This window comes from Salvelinus fontinalis, chromosome 5, assembly GCF_029448725.1.
Source record: "Salvelinus fontinalis isolate EN_2023a chromosome 5, ASM2944872v1, whole genome shotgun sequence".
Classification (NCBI taxonomy): domain Eukaryota; kingdom Metazoa; phylum Chordata; class Actinopteri; order Salmoniformes; family Salmonidae; genus Salvelinus; species Salvelinus fontinalis.
The window spans coordinates 5,313,531-5,333,481 of NC_074669.1; the positions used below are offsets into that span (position 1 = coordinate 5,313,531).

The window sequence follows — 19,951 nt, forward strand, 5'->3', positions numbered from 1 at the left end:
ACAAAGCGAGGTCCATACAGAAATGATTTTTCGAGATCGGTGTGGAAGAACTTCACTGGCCTGGAACACCGACTGCAAGCCAGGCCTGATCGCCCAATATCAGTGCCCGACCTCACTAATGCGCGTGGCTGAATTGGAAGCAAGTCCCCGCAGCAATGTTACAACATCTAGTGGAAAGCCTTCCCAGAAGAGTGGAGGCTGTTATAGCAGCAAAGGGGGGACCAACTCCATATTAATGCCCTTGATTTTGGAATGAGATGTTGGACGAGCAGGTGTCCATTTCAGCCCAGTTATGGGTAACTTTCCTAATCTAAGTATACAAATAATACAGTACAAATCATTTGTTTTAAAAACAGTCAAATTAGCAATGTTAATTGCTTTATTTAAAAGAGTTAAGCTTTTATTTACAAAATAATTTCAATATATAAACATACGTACATATTTTCCCTTTTACGGAAAAGTAGTAGGTGACAAAAAAAATCTACCAACAAACTAGCCAATAAATAAACATTAAGAACCATAAATCGCTGAAACGTTCATGATGTGACTTGATTGTAATATGGTTCAACTAACGCTTTTGTTACAAAGAGGGGAGAAAAAAGTCACAAATATCCCATGCAAGTACTTCAGTCGTACACATCCCAAACCAAAGGAACCAGCCATCAACCCAGGGTTGGAGAAAAATCCAAGTGTTCAAAGATGTTCTCTTGGGATAGGTTGTGGGCCGAGCTTTTTTTCTGAGGCTTCATATGAAATAATCAACATTTGGCCCCCCTGTTTAAAGAATACCTTACAAAACTGCTGCTGGGTTGAAAGAAGTCTGACAGGGTGACTGCTATGTTAGTCCAGGCGAGTCCAGGCCAGGCTAGACCAGTTCAATCCAGTCCAGGCCAGGTCAGTCCAGCAGTCTCTTCCTACTGTAGGTGTTTCTTGTAGTTGACCGCCTGGGGGGCTGGCTGAAGGGAGAGCGTTCCAACTCAAACTCCTTCTGAGAATGGGCTTCATCTAAAAAGACAATCAGATGTACATTTCTTTACACATCATTTTGCCTTTTCTGAACTAAATGGCATATTTTAAAATGACTAGCTGAGATATTACGAACAAAACAGTGGTTGTAGAATAATAAACATACATACAATACAGCAAAATAATCCTGATAATAATCTCACCTATAAAATGATGAGTTCTCTTGGTGGAAGAACCTGCCTTCCCCTTGAATAACATGGGCGACTGAGTGAGGGCTAGAATCCCACTGGCAGACACTGGCTTCCTCACATTAGAGCTCGGGGGTGTTACCACTGCTGAAGATAATCAATCAAACCAACAAACAAAAATCAACTATTGCTAATCAATAAACAGATGAAAAGTTCACCATTAGAGGAATCATATGAATAAATTCAATTAATAAAACTCACAGTGAACAGTTCCAGTGGCCATGACGGAATCTTCATCTTTCAGAAGTTCGGCACCTTCAGCCTGCTGAACCTGGCTCTCCATCCAGTCCATGTCCTCCAGCTGGTCCAGAGGAGAGCCTGCTCTCTTACCAGGGGAGGACCTGGTAAACTGGCTGGACGTGGGAGTCAGTAGTAGTGCGTCAGACTCCTCCGTCTCCTTCAGTCTGTAAATTCCCTCCAGCTCTGCCTCGTCCAACATCTCCAGCCCCTCTAGCAGGTGCTCCTCCTTCAGTCCCCGCTGCTTGCCCCCCACCACCCCAGGCCGAGCCCTCTTTTTGCGGGGCCAGCTGTTGAGGCTCTCTGGGGTGGACCTCCCCATGCTCTGGGGGGACGGGGTCAGGGGGATGAGCTCAGCTGTGCCCAGGGGGGATATGGTCCCTGCGGGGTGGCGCGTGGGGGTGTAGGACTGGCAGATGTACGTCTGGAAGCCCCCTTTCCCCGGAGTGCCCTTGGCGGGAGTGCCGTGGGTGCATAGCGATGGCGAGACGTGACTGGCGTCTCTGTGTTTGGAGCAGAGCGCAAGAGGGCTGTTCGTGTGGGGGAGGTTCATACTGCCAGTGGGAGTCGGAGACCCTGCAGCCCCCTCCCCGGCATTGAAAGAGTTCATGCGCTTTAACTTAAGCTTGGGCAGCCCCGACGCTTGCATCTCCAGCTCCACTTTGTACGTTAGGAGGTTCGGGGTGACGAGCTCCTTCTTGCAACTTGTGGTGGTTCCTGAAGTCCTGGGGATGGAGAACCGAGATGGTTCAGTGGAGTACCCCCAACGGACTGCCGCTTCCCTCTGCTGGCGGTCAGGGGTCTGGCGGAAACCATAGCTTCTCCCAGGTTTAGTGGTTTCTGCGGGTATTGGCTGTTTGGTAGAGGCTCCGGTGAACTGGAAGACTTGGTTGTTGGTCTTTGAGGGTTTCCTGGAGAAGGATATGTTCATCTTGAGGCCGTCAGTGATTTGGGTCATGATCACTTTGGCCTCGGAGATGTCCATGCTCTCGTCCTCGGAGGTGGTGCTGAACTGGGAAGAGTCAAGCTGATGGGAGCTGGCCCCCATCTCTCCCCCCAAGGCCTGGGAAGACGGCTCCCTCTCGTGGAAGTCCAACGGCACATTTCCGCTGGACACGGTGTCACTGGTTTCCTTACTCGTAAGATCCGTGCTTGCTGCTACTACTACAGTTAAACTCTCATTGGACAAGGATATCAGGTTCTGCCTGGTTTTAGCTTGCACACCCTGGCCAGAGCTAGTCCTGGTCAAACATTTAGCTGAAGAGGTGGTGACAACAGTCGTTTTATTCAGTTGGGTTTTGACAGAAGTCTTTGGTGACGTTACGGACCTTGACAATCCTGAGGTCCTTTTCTTCGGTGTGAGCATGCCTTGGTGCGGAGGCATGGAGAGAGATTCTTCAACAGGGGTTCCTCCAGAGGGTGTGAGCATGCCGTGGGCAGGTCTCAGAGATTTCCTGGGGGTTGTGGTGGTGGGAGTGGGTGGGTGGTCAGAAGAGTGGTGTTTCTGAGTACCATCAGGGAGGTCCTGCTCATTCTTAACAGGTGTGTTGAATTTTCCCATAAGCCGTTTGGAAGACCTCGGACGTCCACTTTTCTCTGGCGTCACCTCAATGCCACCTGCAGCAGAATTTTCCGGAATCCTGGACAGAGACGCCTGGGGGGAAATTCTGTGCGATCTCTGTACTACTTTTTCTGGAGTTTTAGATATTGCCTGTTTGCTGCTGGGACTCTTGAGCGGACTGCAGAACTTGTCGGGTGTGTTCATCAACAGCCTTGGAGAACGTCGGGTGGAAAGGTGAGGCGACTCAGGCACCTTGAAGGGTGTGTTAGTCTCCGCGACTCTAAGTTTCTGAGGAGACGGGGACCAGGTGACGTGCTTCCTGGGCGTTCTGGAGCAGGGTGGGCTCTGGAGCAGGCTAGGGCCGAAGGGAGACAGACGCTCCAGTAATGTCTTGACCGGAGTCCTCAGGATGCCCTTCAGAGGGCTCTCCTTTTGGGGCGTCTCCAGCACCAGGCTCCTCCTGGCTGGGGATCTGAAAGGGCTGCCCCTCAGTGCCATGCCACCCTGCCCGTGAGAGGGCCCTGCCATCTGGCTATCTGTGACCGAGTAACTCTGGACCCTGGAGGACCTGAAGTTCTTAGGTGTTCTGGGGGTCTGAGGTGTCTTGCTCCCTCTAGCAGACCTATGGTGTCTACCAGGTGAGTTTGTGGGAGTATTATTTGGACTCTGAAAAGGAAAACCAAGCAAGTATTTCCAATAAGTATCACAAGTTAAAATCAGCATAGCTATTCTTTGCTTGTGAGAATTTTCAAAATCGGGTTCAAGTCCAGGATATGGTTGGGCCACGCAAGGACATTGAGACTTGTCCCAAAGCCACTCCTTCGTTCTCTTGGCTGTGTGCTTAGGGTCGTTGTCCTGTTGGAAGGTGAACCTTCGCCCCAGTCAGAAGTCCTGAGCGCTGTGGAGCAGGTTAACACCAAGGATCTCTCTGTACTTTGCTCTGTTCATCTTTCCACTCCATACAGACTAGTCTCCCAGTCCCTGCAGCTGAAAAACATCCCCACAGTATGATGCTGCCACCACCATGCTTCACCGTACGTATGGTATTGGCCAGGTGATAAGCGGTGCCAGGCATTGGCATTCAGGCCAAATAGTTTGGTTTCATCAGACCAGAGAATCTTATTTCTCACGGTCAGTCCTTAAGGTGCCTATCGCCAAACTCCAAGCAGGCTGTCATGTGCCTTTTACTGAGGAGTGGCTTCCGTCTGGCTACTCTACCATAAAGGCCTGATTGGTAGAGTGCTGCAGAGATGGTTGTCCTTCTGGAAGGTTTTCCCATCTCCACAGAGGAACTCTGGAGCTCTGTCAGAGCTCTCTGACAAAGGCCCTTCTCCTACAATTGCTCAGTTCGGCTGCACGGCCAGCTCTAGGAAGAGTTCTGGTGGTTCCAAACTTATTCCATTTGATGGAGGCCACTGTGTTCTTGGGGGCCTTTAATGTTTAGGTACCCTTCTACCAGATCTGTGCCTCAACACAATCCTGTCTCAGAGCTCTACGGACAACTCCTTCGATCTCATGGCTTGGTTTTTTGCTCTGACATGCACTGTCAACTGTGGGACCTTTTATAGACAGGTGTGTGCCTTTCCAAATCATAGAAGCATCTCAAGGATGACCAATGTAAACAGGATACACCTGAGCTCAATTTTGAGTCTCCTTATGGTTTTTAAAATTGTATAAACTGCCTTAATTTTGCCGGACCTCAGGAAGAGTAGTTGCTGCCTTGGCAGCAGCTAATGGGGATCCATAATAAATACAAAATACATAGCAAAGGGTCTGAATACTTATGTAAATAAGGTATTTCTGTTATTTTTAATAAAAGGTGCAAAAATTACTAATTTATGGGTGTGGGGGGGGGGTATTGTGTGTAGATTGATGAGGATTAAAAATAGGTTTATATCTATTTTAGAATAAGGCTGTAACGTAACAAAATATGGAAAAAGTGAAGGGGTCTGAAAACTTCCAGAATGCACTGCATGACATCTGAAGAGGTTCAACGAGATGGAGTTACCTGGAAGGCATCAGAGTTAGACAACTGCCTCCAGCTGGACGTGGACTGTGTGGCTTCAAACAGAAGACGTACTGGAGACCGTACTGACCGCAGGTTTACCACACCTACAGAAATTGAATGATCAATGATGTCAATATGTGTCAGCTGAAAGACTCCACAGAATATTGAACGGTGGTAACTATACGGATACAGATGAAATAATGGTGTTTAGTCAACCTACCTATTTTGCTGTCACTGAGCGGGAGCTGAGAGGAGAGAGCTTTGTCCAGGTTGCGGGAACGAGGCTGGGAGCTTGAGTAGAAACTGGAATGTCTCCTGGCAAACTTCTCCAATCTTGGACTCCTCCTCAAGTCTGTTATAAATATAATTGTTCATGTCTTTTATATTGGCATTTTAAAACTATTAAAACCCCTGACTATTTATCAACTTATACAATTGCATTGTTGATGTGGTTGATATTAAAAACGTTTATGAGCATCTCAGAAATGTGCACAGGACATTGACCGTTTCATGTAGACTCTTAGTCACTGACCTTCTAGAGGCTTCACTGGCGACTCCTCAACGATGCACTCGTCTGTCGGGACAGACCTCCTGACAAATCAAACAGATTTGTCATTTCGCTTATCCACTATCGTCCCCCCACAATGTACTGCTACAAATTCCGTTACAGTAATAACTTCTCCTAAACAAATCAAAATGTTAAACTAATACAACAAGGCAAATTATGAGCCATTTGCACTGCCAACGATGCAAAACTCCCTTTTTTCATATATGAATCAAAGTAAATGAATAACTCGTATTAACTAGTATTAATTTGTCAATAAATACTAGTTAACTCGTATACTAGTGTTGATTTAATTCATACTAGTTAATATTAAAAGCAGTTTTTTCCCTCTTGTAATCTCAATATCAAATAATTTCTGGGTAACAAATAGTTAGTTTACTGTGTTTTAAATTAAAACAGTCAACAAGAAAAAAAATTAGCTTCTTAGCAATTTGTCAAAACATAATTTTACTAGAAGTGGTCTGAGTGGAAAGGGGAAAACTATCTGTTATTGGCAGAGAGGTTTGAAACTCTTTCTTATTGGTTTATTAACTAATTTACCGCCTGGTCTATGGACCCAGGCAGGCCAAAACTCCATACCAACAAAACAGGCAGTCATTTCAGGCAGTCTTTTCAAACAGCTCTTACACTAAAAAGGTATTCTCATTTTTAGAGTTTCAAAGAATTATTCCAACCTCATTGTGTGGAAATATACACAAAAATATAACATATAACATAACAACCTGCAACAATTTCAAAAAGTTTACTGAGTTAAAGTTCATATAAGGAAATCAGTCAATTAGAATAAATTCATTAGGCCCTAATCTACGGATTTCACATGACAGGGGTCATACAGAATTACATTTATTGGTTTCAGATACCTTTAAAAAAAAAAAAAAAAGGATAAGAAAACCAAATCAGTATCTGGTGTGACTCATTTGCCTCATGCAGCGCGACATCTTTCACAGAGTTGATCAGGCTGTTGATTGTGGCTTATGGAACGTTGTCCCACTCCTTTTCAAATGGCTGTAAGAAGTTGCTGGATATTAGCGGGAACCGGAATACGCTGTCGTACACTTCGATCCAGAGCATTCCAAACATGCTCAATGGGTGACATGTCTGGTAAGGATGCAGGCCATGGAAGAACTGGGACATTTTCAGCTTCCAGGAATTGTGTACAGATCCTTGCGACGTGTGGCTGTGCATTATCATGCAGAAACATGAGGTGATGGCAGTGGATGAATGGCAAGACCATGGGCCTCAGAATCTCGTCACGTTATCTCTGTGCATTCAAATTGGCATTGATAAAATGCAATTGTGTTTGTTTTCCGTAGCTTATGCCTGCCCATACAATAACCCAACCGCCACCACGGGGAACGCTGTTCACAACATTGACATCAGCAAACCGCTCGCCCACTCGACGCCATACACACTGTATGCCATCTGCCTGTTACAGTTGAACCCGGGATACAGAAATTGGTTGTGCAAACCCACAGTTTCATCAGCTGTGCAGGTGGCTGGTGTCAGACAATGCCGCAGGTGAAGAAGCCGGATGTGGAAGTCCTGGGCTGGCGTGGTTACGCGTGGTCTGTGGTAGGACGTACGGCTTATGGTAGAGAAATGACCATTTAAGTCTCTGGCATCAGCTCTGGTGGACATTCCTGCAGTCAGCATGCCAATTGCGCACGCACTCAACTTTAGACATCTGTGGCATTGTGTTGTGACAAAACTGCACATTTTAGAGTGGCCTCTTATTGTCCCCAGCACAAGGTGCACCTGTGTAATGATCATGCTGTTTAATCAGCTTCTTGATATGCCACACCTGTCAGGTGGATGGATTATCTTGGCAAAGGAGAAACACTTCCTGACAGGGACGTAAATAAATTTGGCCACAAAATTTAAGATAAATAAGCTTTTTGTGCATATGGAACATTTGTGGGCTCTTTCAGCTCATGAAACATGGGACCAACACTTTACATGTTGCCTTCATATTTTAGTTCTATATATACATATTTTATAATCAGGATTTAAAAAAAACATGTTGGACTCACCTGCCCATCTGTTGCCTGTGCAGCAGACGGTTGGACACCTGCTTATGAAGGGGCGTCTCTGTCACCTTTTTGGTCAGGAGGGAATGACGATCTGAAAGGGCAGATTTCCTCTAAGTCTCAGGTGCTAACAAAACCTTTTAAGTTGTGTTACTGAGCTCTTGGAACATTGAACTATCATGGAACACAGTGTTCTTACCACCACCTTCTGTTGCCTGGGAGCCTTTATGCTTCAGTCCCTCCACGGCCGAGACAGACCGACTCCTGGGCATCTTGGCCTTCTTGGAAGGGGACATAGTCTCCTGGTTGAACAAGTTCCTCCGGACCTTTGTGACCTCTGTAGACCAAATTAAGTGGTATTCAAATTTGACAATTACAGCACAAGATGGCTGCCTGCCCTACAGGACACCTAGGGCAGGCCCAAGAAGATCATCAGGGACTCCAGCCACCTGAGCCACGCCCTTCAATCACTCAAGACGCGGGCAGTACATTAGCATCATGACAAGAACTGTCAGACTGGCCAATAGCTTCTATCCTCAGACCATCAGGCTGCTGAATAGCCACCACTAGTCAGCTACCAGTTCCACCCTCCCTCCTGCAACTTCCTCCTACAGACACCCCCCCCATCTTCTCAACGGTCACTTACCTTACCTGCTGATTCCCCTATGGACATTCTAAGATTTTCACTGTACCCTGCAATCACACCTGCAACCCTGTACATGCAACTATTAGACACTCTGAATCTGAGTGTATGAGACAAAGAGTTTGTTGATCTAACAGAGTTGGAGGAAATGACCTTGTGCAGCCTGCTTTGAGGGCGGTTCAGCGGTTGGTTTCTCCACAGCAACACAGATCTTACGCTTGGCCTGTTCAAACGACACAGGGATAGATCAAGATTTGGGTGATTAGTAAGTTCATACTGTACATCCATTCAGACAAGACAAACAAAAGATCAATATTACAAAGACCCAGTGATCGAGACCCTATTTTATCGGACTTTACAGCTGTGGTAGAATAAAATAAATGTATCCCGTCTTAGCTCACCGCTCTGGTGGACTTCCTGGGCACCTCTATCTGTAGACTCTGGGATGCTTCAGTCATGCTGCGATGGCGAGTCAGCCTCCCACTCCTCAAACACAAGAGAGGTGAGTTAAAGAGTGATATGAAAGTGTACTAAAGGGTTAGTTCACTTCTTAGTGATCCCTTCGCGCGCCAATCCCGTTGACACACACAATAACCTGCCCAGGGAGTGCGGTTGAAAATTAGCCGGCTGGCTAAAACCGGCACTTTTACTGAAACGCTGCTTAATGTGCACCGTCCCTGTAAAAATAAAATAAACTCAACTCAAACCAGTGAAATAGCAGCGCACCAAATTCAAAAACAGAAATACTCATAATAATAATTCATATATCACACAAGTGTTATACATCGGTTTAAAGATTAACTTCTTGTTAATCCAGCCACAGTGTCAGATTTCAAAAAGGCTTTACGGCGAAAGCAAACCATGCTATTATCTGAGGACAGCACCCCATCAAACAAACACATGAAAATCATATTTCAACCCGCCAGGCTCGACACAAAGGTCAGAAATAACAATATAATTCATGCCTTACCTTTGAAGATGATCTTCTTCTGTTGGCACTCCAATATGTCCATTAAACATCACAAATGGTCATTTTGTTCGATAAATTCTGTCGTTATATCTCCAAAATGTCCACTTATTTGGCGCGTTTGATCCAGAAAAACACCGGTTACAACTCGTTTAACATGACTAAAAAGTATCTAATATAGTTACCTGTAAAACTGATCCAAACATTTCAAACAACTTTCCTCATCCAATTTTAGGTATTTTTAAACGTAAATAATCGATACAATTTATGACGGGATAAACTGTGTTCAATACCGAACGAAAATAAAGTGGAGCGAGCTTTCAGGTCACGCGCCCCAACCACAACACTACACTAGACCCTCGTTCTGAACAGCCCTACTTCTTCATTTCTCAAAGGAAAAACATCAACCAATTTCTAAAGACTGTTGACATCTAGTGGAAGTGATAGGAACTGCAAGCAAGTGCCTTAGAAATCTAGATCCACATAGAAATCCAATTGAAAAGAGAATGACCTCAAAAAAAAAAAAACATTCTGGATGGTTTGTCCTCTGGGTTTCGCCTGCCAAATAAGTTCTGTTATACTCACAGACATCATTTTAACAGTTTTAGAAACTTGAGAGTGTTTTCTATCCAAATCTACCCATTATATGCAAATCCTAGATTCTGAGCCTGAGTAGCAGGCAGTTTACTTTGGGCACACTTTTCACCCGGAAGTGAAAATAGTGCCCCCTAGCCGAAAGTGTACTAACAACAGGGGTTAGTTAAAGAGGGTTATATGACTGTGTACTAACAGGGGTTCATTAAAGAGGGCTATATGAAAGTGTACTAACAACAGACAACTTAGAACGGTCATTGTATCACATCCACACAGCTGCACCACAGCAGATAAAGCCTCCGGCCCCAGGTAACTTACTTCCTCTTGCTGGCGGAGCGGTCGCGGAGCTCCTGTAGCTCCCCGCAGTCGGAGGCCATGCTGAGGGCCGTGGAGAGGTGAGGAGAGGAGACGCTGTCCTTGGTCACGGACTCGTCGCTGAAGAAGTCAGAGGGCAGCACGGCTGACAGGGCGGCGGGCAGCTGGGTTCCCAGGCTGTAGTATACGTCTGCTAGGACCCTAGGGATGGCCGTCAGGAACCTGACAGCCCACAACACCATTTATTCTAACTTTTTATAAACTGGGTGGTTCGAGCCCTGAATGTTGATAGCCAGGGTATATTAGACCGCATACCACGGGTATGACAAAACATGTATTTTTACTGCTCTAATTACATTGGTAACCAGTTTATTATAGGAATAAGGCACCACGGGGGTTTGGGATATATGGCCAATATACCACGTCTAAGGGCTGTATTCAGGCACTCAGCGTTGTGCTTAAGAACAGCCCTTAGCCGTGATATATTGGCCATATACCACACCCCCTCGGGCTATATTGCATAATTATAGCGCTATTTTTATTGTAACTATATATAGAGCTATTTTCCTCATCTCCTTAATCTGGATTCAACCCCTAAAGTCGATTTCAGAGAAGAGAAGAAACTCACACAGGGAGGACTTCATCTTGCAGGAACTTGGCCAGGTACACCGGGTCTTTAGTTAGAGAGATGATCCTTAACATGTCAGTCACCTGGGTAGAGGGAAGGAGAAATCAAAGCCTGTAAAATGACTCTGTTTTGTTTGGAGGAAGTAATATGATGGGTTGTGGAGGTGGCTAGGATTAGTCGTTTCCTACCTCCTCCACTGTCTCCTCCACATCCGGTGTGTCGGCCTGCTGCTCAGAGGGGAGGAGTCGGCACATCTCCAACCTGAGAATCGCCTGCAGCTGGCACCTGAGAGAGACATGTCAGTGTTAGTAATTTGTCGTGTTCAGTAGGGCAAACCGTAGTAAAACATTATGAAACCAAAAACAAAAATCAGTGTTTCTTATTGGACAAGCCCAGGTAGTCTGTTTCAGTTGGTTCGGCGCTCGATGAAAACAATCCTCTATTTAAAATCACACTTATCGGTGAAGACCATAAGCTCCTGTTCAATATAATAATAATAATAATAATAATTAGAAACCAGAGACTACTATGTTTAACAGTCACTACTTACTCTCTGAGTTTGCTGTCGGCGTCAGGAGTGTTGCTGTAAAGCTGGCGGATGGACTTGCTGGACTTGAGCAGGTTCTGTTGGACGAAGAGCCAGACCTGCTGGGCAGAGAGAAAGAGTGAAGTCAGACGTATTCCGACGGAATACGTGAACGTAAGGAAGTGGAACCCTTGCATTAGGGTTGGCCGATATCCGCATTTACATATCATCTAACTTGTTAAATATCGCGATAAATCAGTTTTAGTGTATGTGTAACCTTTATTTAAACTAGGCAATTAAGTTAAGCACAAATTCGTATTTGTATTACATCACATTAGCCGTTTATCCTGTCAAGTCAGGTATTACATCACATTAGCCGTTTATCCTGTCAAGTCAGGTATTCCATCACATTAACCTTTTTACGTTTTTTTACACTTTTCTTTTACGAGATAGTGACCTTCAGGATTTTCAAATAGAACCTGTCCACTAGGTATTTTCTTCTCTACGTCTTTCTTACCCCCAGGTCTGGGTTGGGCCCCTGGAACGTATTACCCCCAGGTCTGTCTTACCCCCAGGACTATCTTACCCCCAGGTCTGGGTTGGGCCCCAGGAACATCTTATCCCCAGGTCTATCTTATCCCCAGGTCTATCTTATCCCCAGGTCTATCTTATCCCCAGGTCTATCTTATCCCCAGGTCTATCTTATCCCCAGGTCTATCTTATCCCCAGGTCTATCTTATCCCCAGGTCTATCTTATCCCCAGGTCTATCTTATCCCCAGGTCTATCTTATCCCCAGGTCTATCTTACCCCCAGGTCTATCTTACCCCCAGGTCTATCTTACCCCCAGGTCTATCTTACCCCCAGGTCTATCTTACCCCCAGGTCTATCTTACCCCCAGGTCTATCTTACCCCCAGGTCTATCTTACCCCCAGGTCTATCTTACCCCCAGGTCTGGGTTGGGCCTCTGGAACATCTTGATAGCAGAGAGAAGGTGCTGGGCCTCAGTGAGGAGGGAGGAGTCTCTCTCAGCCACTGTCTTCTCATAGCCGGCCTTCAGGTGGGACAGCAGCTCGGCCTCGCTCTTGAAGTCTGACAGGAGAGCAGGCATGGAAGTTAGTGACAGTTATTAACTGGTGTAATGTTCAGAACATTCATTGAAGATAAACAGAAAGTACAGAGCTGGCATGATTCCTTATGCTACATAGAACACCAAGAACCAACTCTGTTCTATAAAAGTAAACTGTTTTATTTGAATGCTCTGTAATACACCCATCTTCATTTCGCTGTCTAATAATTATGAGACTAGGCCTCTTATCAATCATTTGACCATTAAAAGCTGAATCTGAACCATGCTGAGACTATGCTTTAGCCTTTTGGGAGCAGAACACTTAACAACCCTGTTGTTGTGGTGGGGCCCAGACAGACAAGACACTTACGTTGGGCCAGCCAGACAAGACACTTACGTTGGGCCAGACAGACAAGACACTTACGTTGGGCCAGACAGACAAGACACTTACGTTGGGCCAGACAGACAAGTCACTTACGTTGGGCCAGACAGACAAGACACTTACGTTGGGCCAGACAAACAATACTTACGTTGGGCGTGGGGTCCAGTCTTGGCCCCGTTTCCTGATCGTCTTTTCCCCAGCCTCTCCTGTGCCCTGCAGCCCTCAGCCCCCGGCGCCCCCACCTCAGTCTCTCCAGCCTGGCTTTTCTGGGCCTTGACATTCAGACGGGCCACATTCAGCATCTGCAGTGAGCGGCTCATAGTCTTCATCTTCTGCCTCACCGGCGTGCGCTGGGCGCCCCCTGCAGGCGACAGGAGAATAGACAGACACTCAGCAGGGGAAGAACAACATGATAAGTGTCTCGTCATTGTAGGTTATGAGCTGCTACACCGATAAGGTGACGATGGCGTATCACAGAACAATCGAAAGCCATCTGTTCACACACGAGACGCTCACTGATTAGTACAAAAATATATTGAGACATTTCTAAAATACAAACAGAAGTCACTGACAATTGAGGGGGGGGGGGGGGGTCTTGAGAGATATGAGGGAGGGGGAAGGGGGGGTATGCAGCCAGTAGGGTCTGAGGCGTTTCCTTACGTTTCTTCCCCGTCTTGTCACTGTGGGACTGGGAGGTCATTCTCTGGTAGAGTTCTGCCAGGCTGATGACCAAGTCCTGCTGAGGGCCCGACAGCTCCCCTTCCTGACCCTCGGTTTCACCCTCTGGCACCGCATGGAGCAGCCTGGACACACACACATAGACATTGACATAGTCAATAATAGTTTAAAGGTCATGATTAAGCAGTTCAGCTGCAACTTTTATATATGTGTAGGAAAGACACTAACCACCGGGAAATTGTTATTTGGCCCTAGATATCTATGTATTTAAAAACTAGGCGACAGTGTTCTAAGGACATTATATTTAATATTAAGAAATTGTGATGTTTCAAATACACATAATTACAGACATAACATTAAAAAGGGCAAATCATACCTCATTGACTCCATTAAGTGGGAGCTGACTCCTGATTGGTCAGCGTGCGGGAACCAGCCCTCCACCAGCCCAGCAGTCAGTGGGCTGGACCAATGGCCGAGCTCCTGCTGTGCCCAGTCAGGAACCTGGGGCTCAACTAGAGGAGCTGTGGAGGAAGGACAGTACTCAGTCTGTTACGATAACACTGTACCAATAAACTAATTGAGTGAATCATTTTCTGGAGATCTGTAATTGAATTGAAAACTCAATTTGATATAAAAGGTAAGAAAAGTTCAGACAATTAAGGTGACAGCAATGCCACAGAAGCAAGGTGGAGCTATCGCTCAGACCCTACTGTAACTACGAGTCGCTAGTCATCTCAGACCCTACTGTAACTACTAGTCATCTCAGACCCTACAGAAACTGCAAGTCGCTAGTCATCTCAGACCCTACTGTAACTACAAGTCGCTAGTCATCTCAGACCCGACTGTAACTACGAGTCGCTAGTCATCTCAGACACTACTGTAACTACGAGTCGCTAGTCATCTCAGACACTACTGTAACTACAAGTCACTAGTCGTCTCAGACCCTACCATCACCGCGAGTCGTCTCAGACCCTACTGTAACTACGAGTCGCTAGTCATCTCAGACCCTACGAGTCGCTAGTCATCTCAGACCCTACTGCAACTACAAGTCATCTCAGACCCGACTGTAACCACGAGTCGCAAGTCATCTCAGACCCTACTGTACCCACGAGTCACAAGTCATCTCAGACCCTACTGTAACTACTAGTCACAAGTCATCTCAGACCCTACTGTAACTACGAGTCGCTAGTCATCTCAGACCCTACTGTAACTACGAGTCGTCTCAGACCCTACCGTCACCGCGAGTCGTCTCAGACCCTACAGTAACTACGAGTCGCTCGTTATCTCAGACCCTACTGTAACTACTAGTCACTAGTCATCTCAGATATGTTAAGGCGGATAATAAAGACAGAGGAAACAGAGCCAATCATAACCTCCATCTCCCTCCACGATGTCATAGAACCCTCCCAGGACACTGCTGACCACCTCGGGCAGGTCTGAGGAGGTGTCCGCCGCTGCTGGAGCAATGACATCCAAGGTCAGGGTGTGGTAGCCGGAAGCGACGCTGGGCCGAAGGACGGTGAGCAAAGCCGTGAGGGCTGAGAGGGGAGACAGGAAGGCCGAGCACGGCAAGTCTCCTCCGTCACTCACCTCTGCAAACTGTGGAGACAACAAACTAGTTATTAGCCCCAAAAACATTGATCATTTTGACATTAGTGAAATAATAATTTTGATACTTATTAGCCTGATCTGTTGGGAGCATCATGACCATTGTGGAGCGGAGTGGACAACACAGCGGAATGAACAACACAGCGGAATGGACAACACAGCGGACAACAGTCAGATGTTTGTTTCAGTTTAGATGAAACCCTCTCGTTTCAAATTGAACACAACACACTGACAACTAAACAGGAAGACAACAGTACTTCTATGTCCTACACATTATTGCCATATTGGGTGGTTTTATTCCCATTTGGAAAGTGTCAACAGAATCTGGCAACATTGGCGCTACGGTGTAGCTTTACCATGTGAAGAGCCTGGGCAGAGAGCTCCCTTAGTAGCTGTTGGAAGACAGCTTGGCCCTGGTCTGTGTGGTTGTTGATGGAACACTGCAGCACCCAGGACTCTGAGGAGGACGCCTCTGTGAGGGAGTGGGCGTCCCAGCCCCGAAGGACCCCTTTCAGACACACCTCCACGGGGGCTGGGAGGAGCCTCTGTCTGAGGGCAACCGGCTCCAACGTCACACTGCAGCTCTGTGGAGCATCACCTGAGTACGACAGACAGCACACAGGGGAAAAACAGCATGTTGATGTGAAACCAGATGGTTGTACTCTTATATCAATGATGAATACTATTCACTACTACAAGATTTAGAGGTGTGGCCTTTTATTGTGATTTGGTTAACATGTGTAGGCATAATAGCTTTGTTATGTCATGAGACTAATCCAGTGAGAGAGGGAGATTTTCCAAATGACAGTTCACTTCCATGCATCACAAACCTTGCCCCCATCTCAGGACTCCCCCCAGGACAGGAAACGCTAGGCGGTACAGTCGTTCTGAGGACAACAGGTATCCCATGCTAGAGTCGAGTGGAAAGGTCTCTCTCCTCAAAATGGCATCTGAAGGGGAGTCTACGGGGGACTGAACACTGGAGAGCTTGTGAGGACAGCACAGGTTTAGCAGGGCGTCCATGGGGACCACTCTACCACCCATCTCCCTCAACACCTCAGAAAGCCTATCTGAGCCCCAGTGCTCCTCACTTCTCATAACCTGGAATGAGAAAGACAGGTCAGCAAGTCTTTTAACAGATTCCCAATGACATTTGTCCAGTTATTTGAAAGCAACTGTCACTATTTACCTGGACGTATGAAGTGCTGTCCACCCAGTGAAGGACAACTTGCCGTTGGACCAACATTTCATGGAGTCCCTTGGGTAGGATACGGTCGGACACGTCTGTGTGACTGGCACCTGCAGGGATTCCAGCGAGGGACACATATTCTCCTAAATCTGCCCTGGAGTGAGGACACCTTGACAAGAGGAATAACACATTTCTCCCCAGGCTTGACAATTCATCCTCAGGTTGAGGCGGGCCTCCTTTACCCGCTCGACCTCTCCTGGGTCTCAATGTCAATTTGGTGGGAGAGGTGATATCTGGTCTGTCCCATTGGAAGTCCAACAAAGCTTCTTTCAATGCATTCTGTATGGAAGCAGCAGGGCTGGTGGGTTGATTCCTTGGCTGAGTCGGGATTGTCTTCTCACTTGCATCGAACTTTAATTGAAACTCAACCTCGAAGTCCTCAAAAGTTTTGTCTCGTAGTTCTTTAAAATCAGAGCCCCTGGATATCAGGTTACCATTGCGTCGTCCAGTTCTTGATTGACAGAATTTGTAACCCCATCGCACCTTCTCGAATCCATACTTATATCCGAAATGAAGCAGAATTCGGAGAATGCCCTGCTTCAGTGGATGGTTTACGACATTGACGTGTCCTGACGGCCGATAATCCACATCAATGACAAAAACTAAGTTATGCAAAGCCATGGCTGGAACGGGACACTAGCTCCATGTACACCAAGTAGATAGTTGTCACGAAGTTAGCAAATTTCTCATCTGGTTGAACATGAACTGGCTAATGCTACCTTCAGATACAACAGTTGCTAACGTTAGCTAGCTTGCTAGCTACTTGGCTCAAGCGAGCGAAACAAGCTTTGTTTACGATTTTTTGTTTGTTTACCATAAACCGGTTTTGTAATGAGCAGACGCCCACGCCTGCACTTGCTCCATGTACACCAAGTAGATAATTGTCACGAAGTTAGCAAATTTCTCATCTGGTTGAACATGAACTGGCTAATGCTACCTTCAGATACAACAGTTGCTAACGTTAGCTAGCTTGCTAGCTACTTGGCTCAAGCGAGCGAAACAAGCTTTGTTTACGATTTTTTGTTTGTTTACCGTAAACCGGTTTTGGAATGAGCAGACGCCCGCGCCAATATAGTTGCGACGTGTTGAATAGCTAATTATTTAGACGCAAAATTGTCACACGTTTGTTTTGTTTTTTTATCATATTAAAACGTATCTACCATTATAGTTTTAAAGATTCGCCATTTTACAGCTCCTTCTCTCCTCAAACTCTTCGCGCCCCCGTCTTGAAGCCCCTCCCTCTTTGCTGTGATTGGGCGAATGAGAACCGATCGAGTGCAACGTTACCAATGTGAGTAGAATACTTGTCGATGATTTGCCACCACTGTCACAGTAATCTCCGATTGGATTAAATCAATCATCTCTGTAAAATCTAAATACCCTATCAAAGTTCTTTTGTTCTTTTTTGAATGGGCTTCACGCTAATATCAAGTTCATGAAAATAAATTCATGAAAATGTCATGTGAGATATATTTTAAATGATATTCGTATTCGTGGATTAATTTACCTTCACCCAATGCCTTTAATGGTTTTCGATTTTACAGACTCACAGAGAGAATAAATAATTTAGTTGTGGTGTCTGCCGTAAAATATTCTCTAATAAGGCTGCCAAGTGGGTGTGGTATATGGCCAATATACCATGGCTAAGGGCTGTTCTTAACCACGACGCAACGCAGAGTTCCTGGATACAGCTCTTTGCCGTGGTATATTGGCCATTTACCACCACTGTATGCTGCTGCATAAATGATGCAATATGCCAGGGAGATATGTACATACTGTAGCTAAGAAATTAATACTAAGTGTATGTTGTGTAGTCAGCTATTAGTAGCCCATGTGCCTCACCCTAATAAGTTGGTCCCTTTCCCCCTCATAACTTAGCTTACTGTTCTGACTTGATGGTGCAGATGTAGTCTATAGCCTGTTTTAGAGAAATGTCATCATCGAATATCGCAAGAGCCTTCTTTGTCTGCTTATATGCCCCCTTTATTTATCCTGTGGTTCTGACTTGGTGTACAGGGAGAATACTGCAAGAACTGCCCATCTTCTGAATTCTGTCACTGTACATTTCAAAGGTGCTGACAAAAAAAAATGTTATGTTGACGACGTCATTCTTAGCTCGCTCATGAATGTATTAATCTAAATTACGCATTGCCTCTTATCCACTCATCATTCCCTTATGCCATAGTTTGTACATCTCAATTGTTATAAGCCTATTACTCATATACGTCTATTTCATTCATCTTATTCATCATTTTAGGAAATGTTGGAATTACACTGCTCAAAAAAATAAAGGGAACACTTAAACAACACAATGTAACTCCAAGTCAATCACACTTCTGTGAAATCAAACTGTCCACTTAGGAAGCAACACTGATTGACAATAAATTGCACATGCTGTTGTGCAAATGGAATAGACAAAAGGTGGAAATTATAGGCAATTAGCAAGACACCCCCAATAAAGGAGTGATTCTGCAGGTGGTGACCACAGACCACTTCTCAGTTCCTATGCTTCCTGGCTGAAGTTTTGGTCACTTTTGAATGCTGGCGGTGCTTTCACTCTAGTGGTAGCATGAGACGGAGTCTACAACCCACACAAGTGGCTCAGGTAGTGCAGCTCATTCAGGATGGCACATCAATGCGAGCTGTGACAAGAAGGTTTGCTGTGTCTGTCAGCGTAGTGTCCAGAGCATGGAGGCGCTACCAGGAGACAGGCCAGTACATCAGGAGACGTGGAGGAGGCCTTAGGAGGGCAACAACCCAGCAGCAGGACCGCTACCTCCGCCTTTGTGCAAGAAGGAGCACTGCCAGAGCCCTGCAAAATGACCTCCAGCAGGCCACAAATGTGCATGTGTCAGCATATGGTCTCACAAGGGGTCTGAGGATCTCATCTCGGTACCTAATGGCAGTCAGGCTACCTCTGGTGAGCACATGGAGGTCTGTGCGGCCCCACAAAGAAATGCCACCCCACACCATGACTGACCCACCGCCAAACCGGTCATGCTGGAGGATGTTGCAGGCAGCAGAACGTTCTCCACGGCGTCTCCAGACTCTGTCATATGTGCTTGTGTGCTCAGTGTGAACCTGCTTTCATCTGTGAAGAGCACAGGGCGCCAGTGGCGAATTTGCCAATCTTGGTGTTCTCTGGCAAATGCCAAACGTTCTGCACGGTGTTGGGCTGTAAGCACAACCCCCACCTGTGGACGTCGGGCCCTCATACCACCCTCATGGAGTCTGTTTCTGACCATTTGAGCAGACACATGCACATTTGTGGCCTGCTGGAGGTCATTTTGCAGGGGTCTGGCAGTGCTCCTCCTTGCACAAAGGCGGAGGTAGCGGTCCTGCTGCTGGGTTGTTGCCCTCCTACGGCCTCCTCCACGTCTCCTGATGTACTGGCCTGTCTCCTGGTAGCGCCTCCATGCTCTGGACACTACGCTGACAGACACAGCAAACCTTCTTGTCACAGCTCGCATTGATGTGCCATCCTGGATGAGCTGCACTACCTGAGCCACTTGTGTGGGTTGTAGACTCCGTCTCATGCTACCACTAGAGTGAAAGCACCGCCAGCATTCAAAAGTGACCAAAACTTCAGCCAGGAAGCATAGGAACTGAGAAGTGGTCTGTAGTCACCACCTGCAGAATCACTCCTTTATTGGGGGTGTCTTGCTAATTGCCTATAATTTCC

General features: G+C 46.3%; 1 protein-coding gene across 3 annotated transcripts; it reads right to left on the minus strand.

Moving 5' to 3' along the window:
- Nucleotides 1-340: 340 nt before the first annotated feature.
- Nucleotides 341-17,615, minus strand: ticrr (TopBP1-interacting, checkpoint, and replication regulator). Of its 3 annotated transcripts, none has more exons than XM_055922154.1 (22): nucleotides 16,210-17,615; nucleotides 15,851-16,121; nucleotides 15,377-15,618; nucleotides 14,786-15,011; nucleotides 13,789-13,933; nucleotides 13,395-13,537; nucleotides 12,883-13,095; nucleotides 12,230-12,375; nucleotides 11,310-11,407; nucleotides 10,948-11,044; nucleotides 10,760-10,842; nucleotides 10,135-10,353; nucleotides 8,657-8,741; nucleotides 8,409-8,478; nucleotides 7,812-7,949; nucleotides 7,616-7,706; nucleotides 5,553-5,611; nucleotides 5,241-5,372; nucleotides 5,021-5,124; nucleotides 1,416-3,678; nucleotides 1,170-1,298; nucleotides 341-1,005 (listed from the first exon to the last, which is right to left on the minus strand). In XM_055922154.1, exons 1-22 carry the CDS (start codon nucleotides 16,888-16,890, stop codon nucleotides 896-898), a joined length of 5,745 nt encoding a protein of 1,914 aa, XP_055778129.1. In that variant the 5' UTR covers nucleotides 16,891-17,615; the 3' UTR covers nucleotides 341-895. The 3 variants fall into 3 exon arrangements, with proteins under 3 accessions (XP_055778129.1, XP_055778128.1, XP_055778127.1); XM_055922153.1 differs by having other exon boundaries at nucleotides 1,170-1,301; nucleotides 11,310-11,404; nucleotides 16,210-17,613; XM_055922152.1 differs by having other exon boundaries at nucleotides 1,170-1,301; nucleotides 16,210-17,613.
- Nucleotides 17,616-19,951: the final 2,336 nt, after the last annotated feature.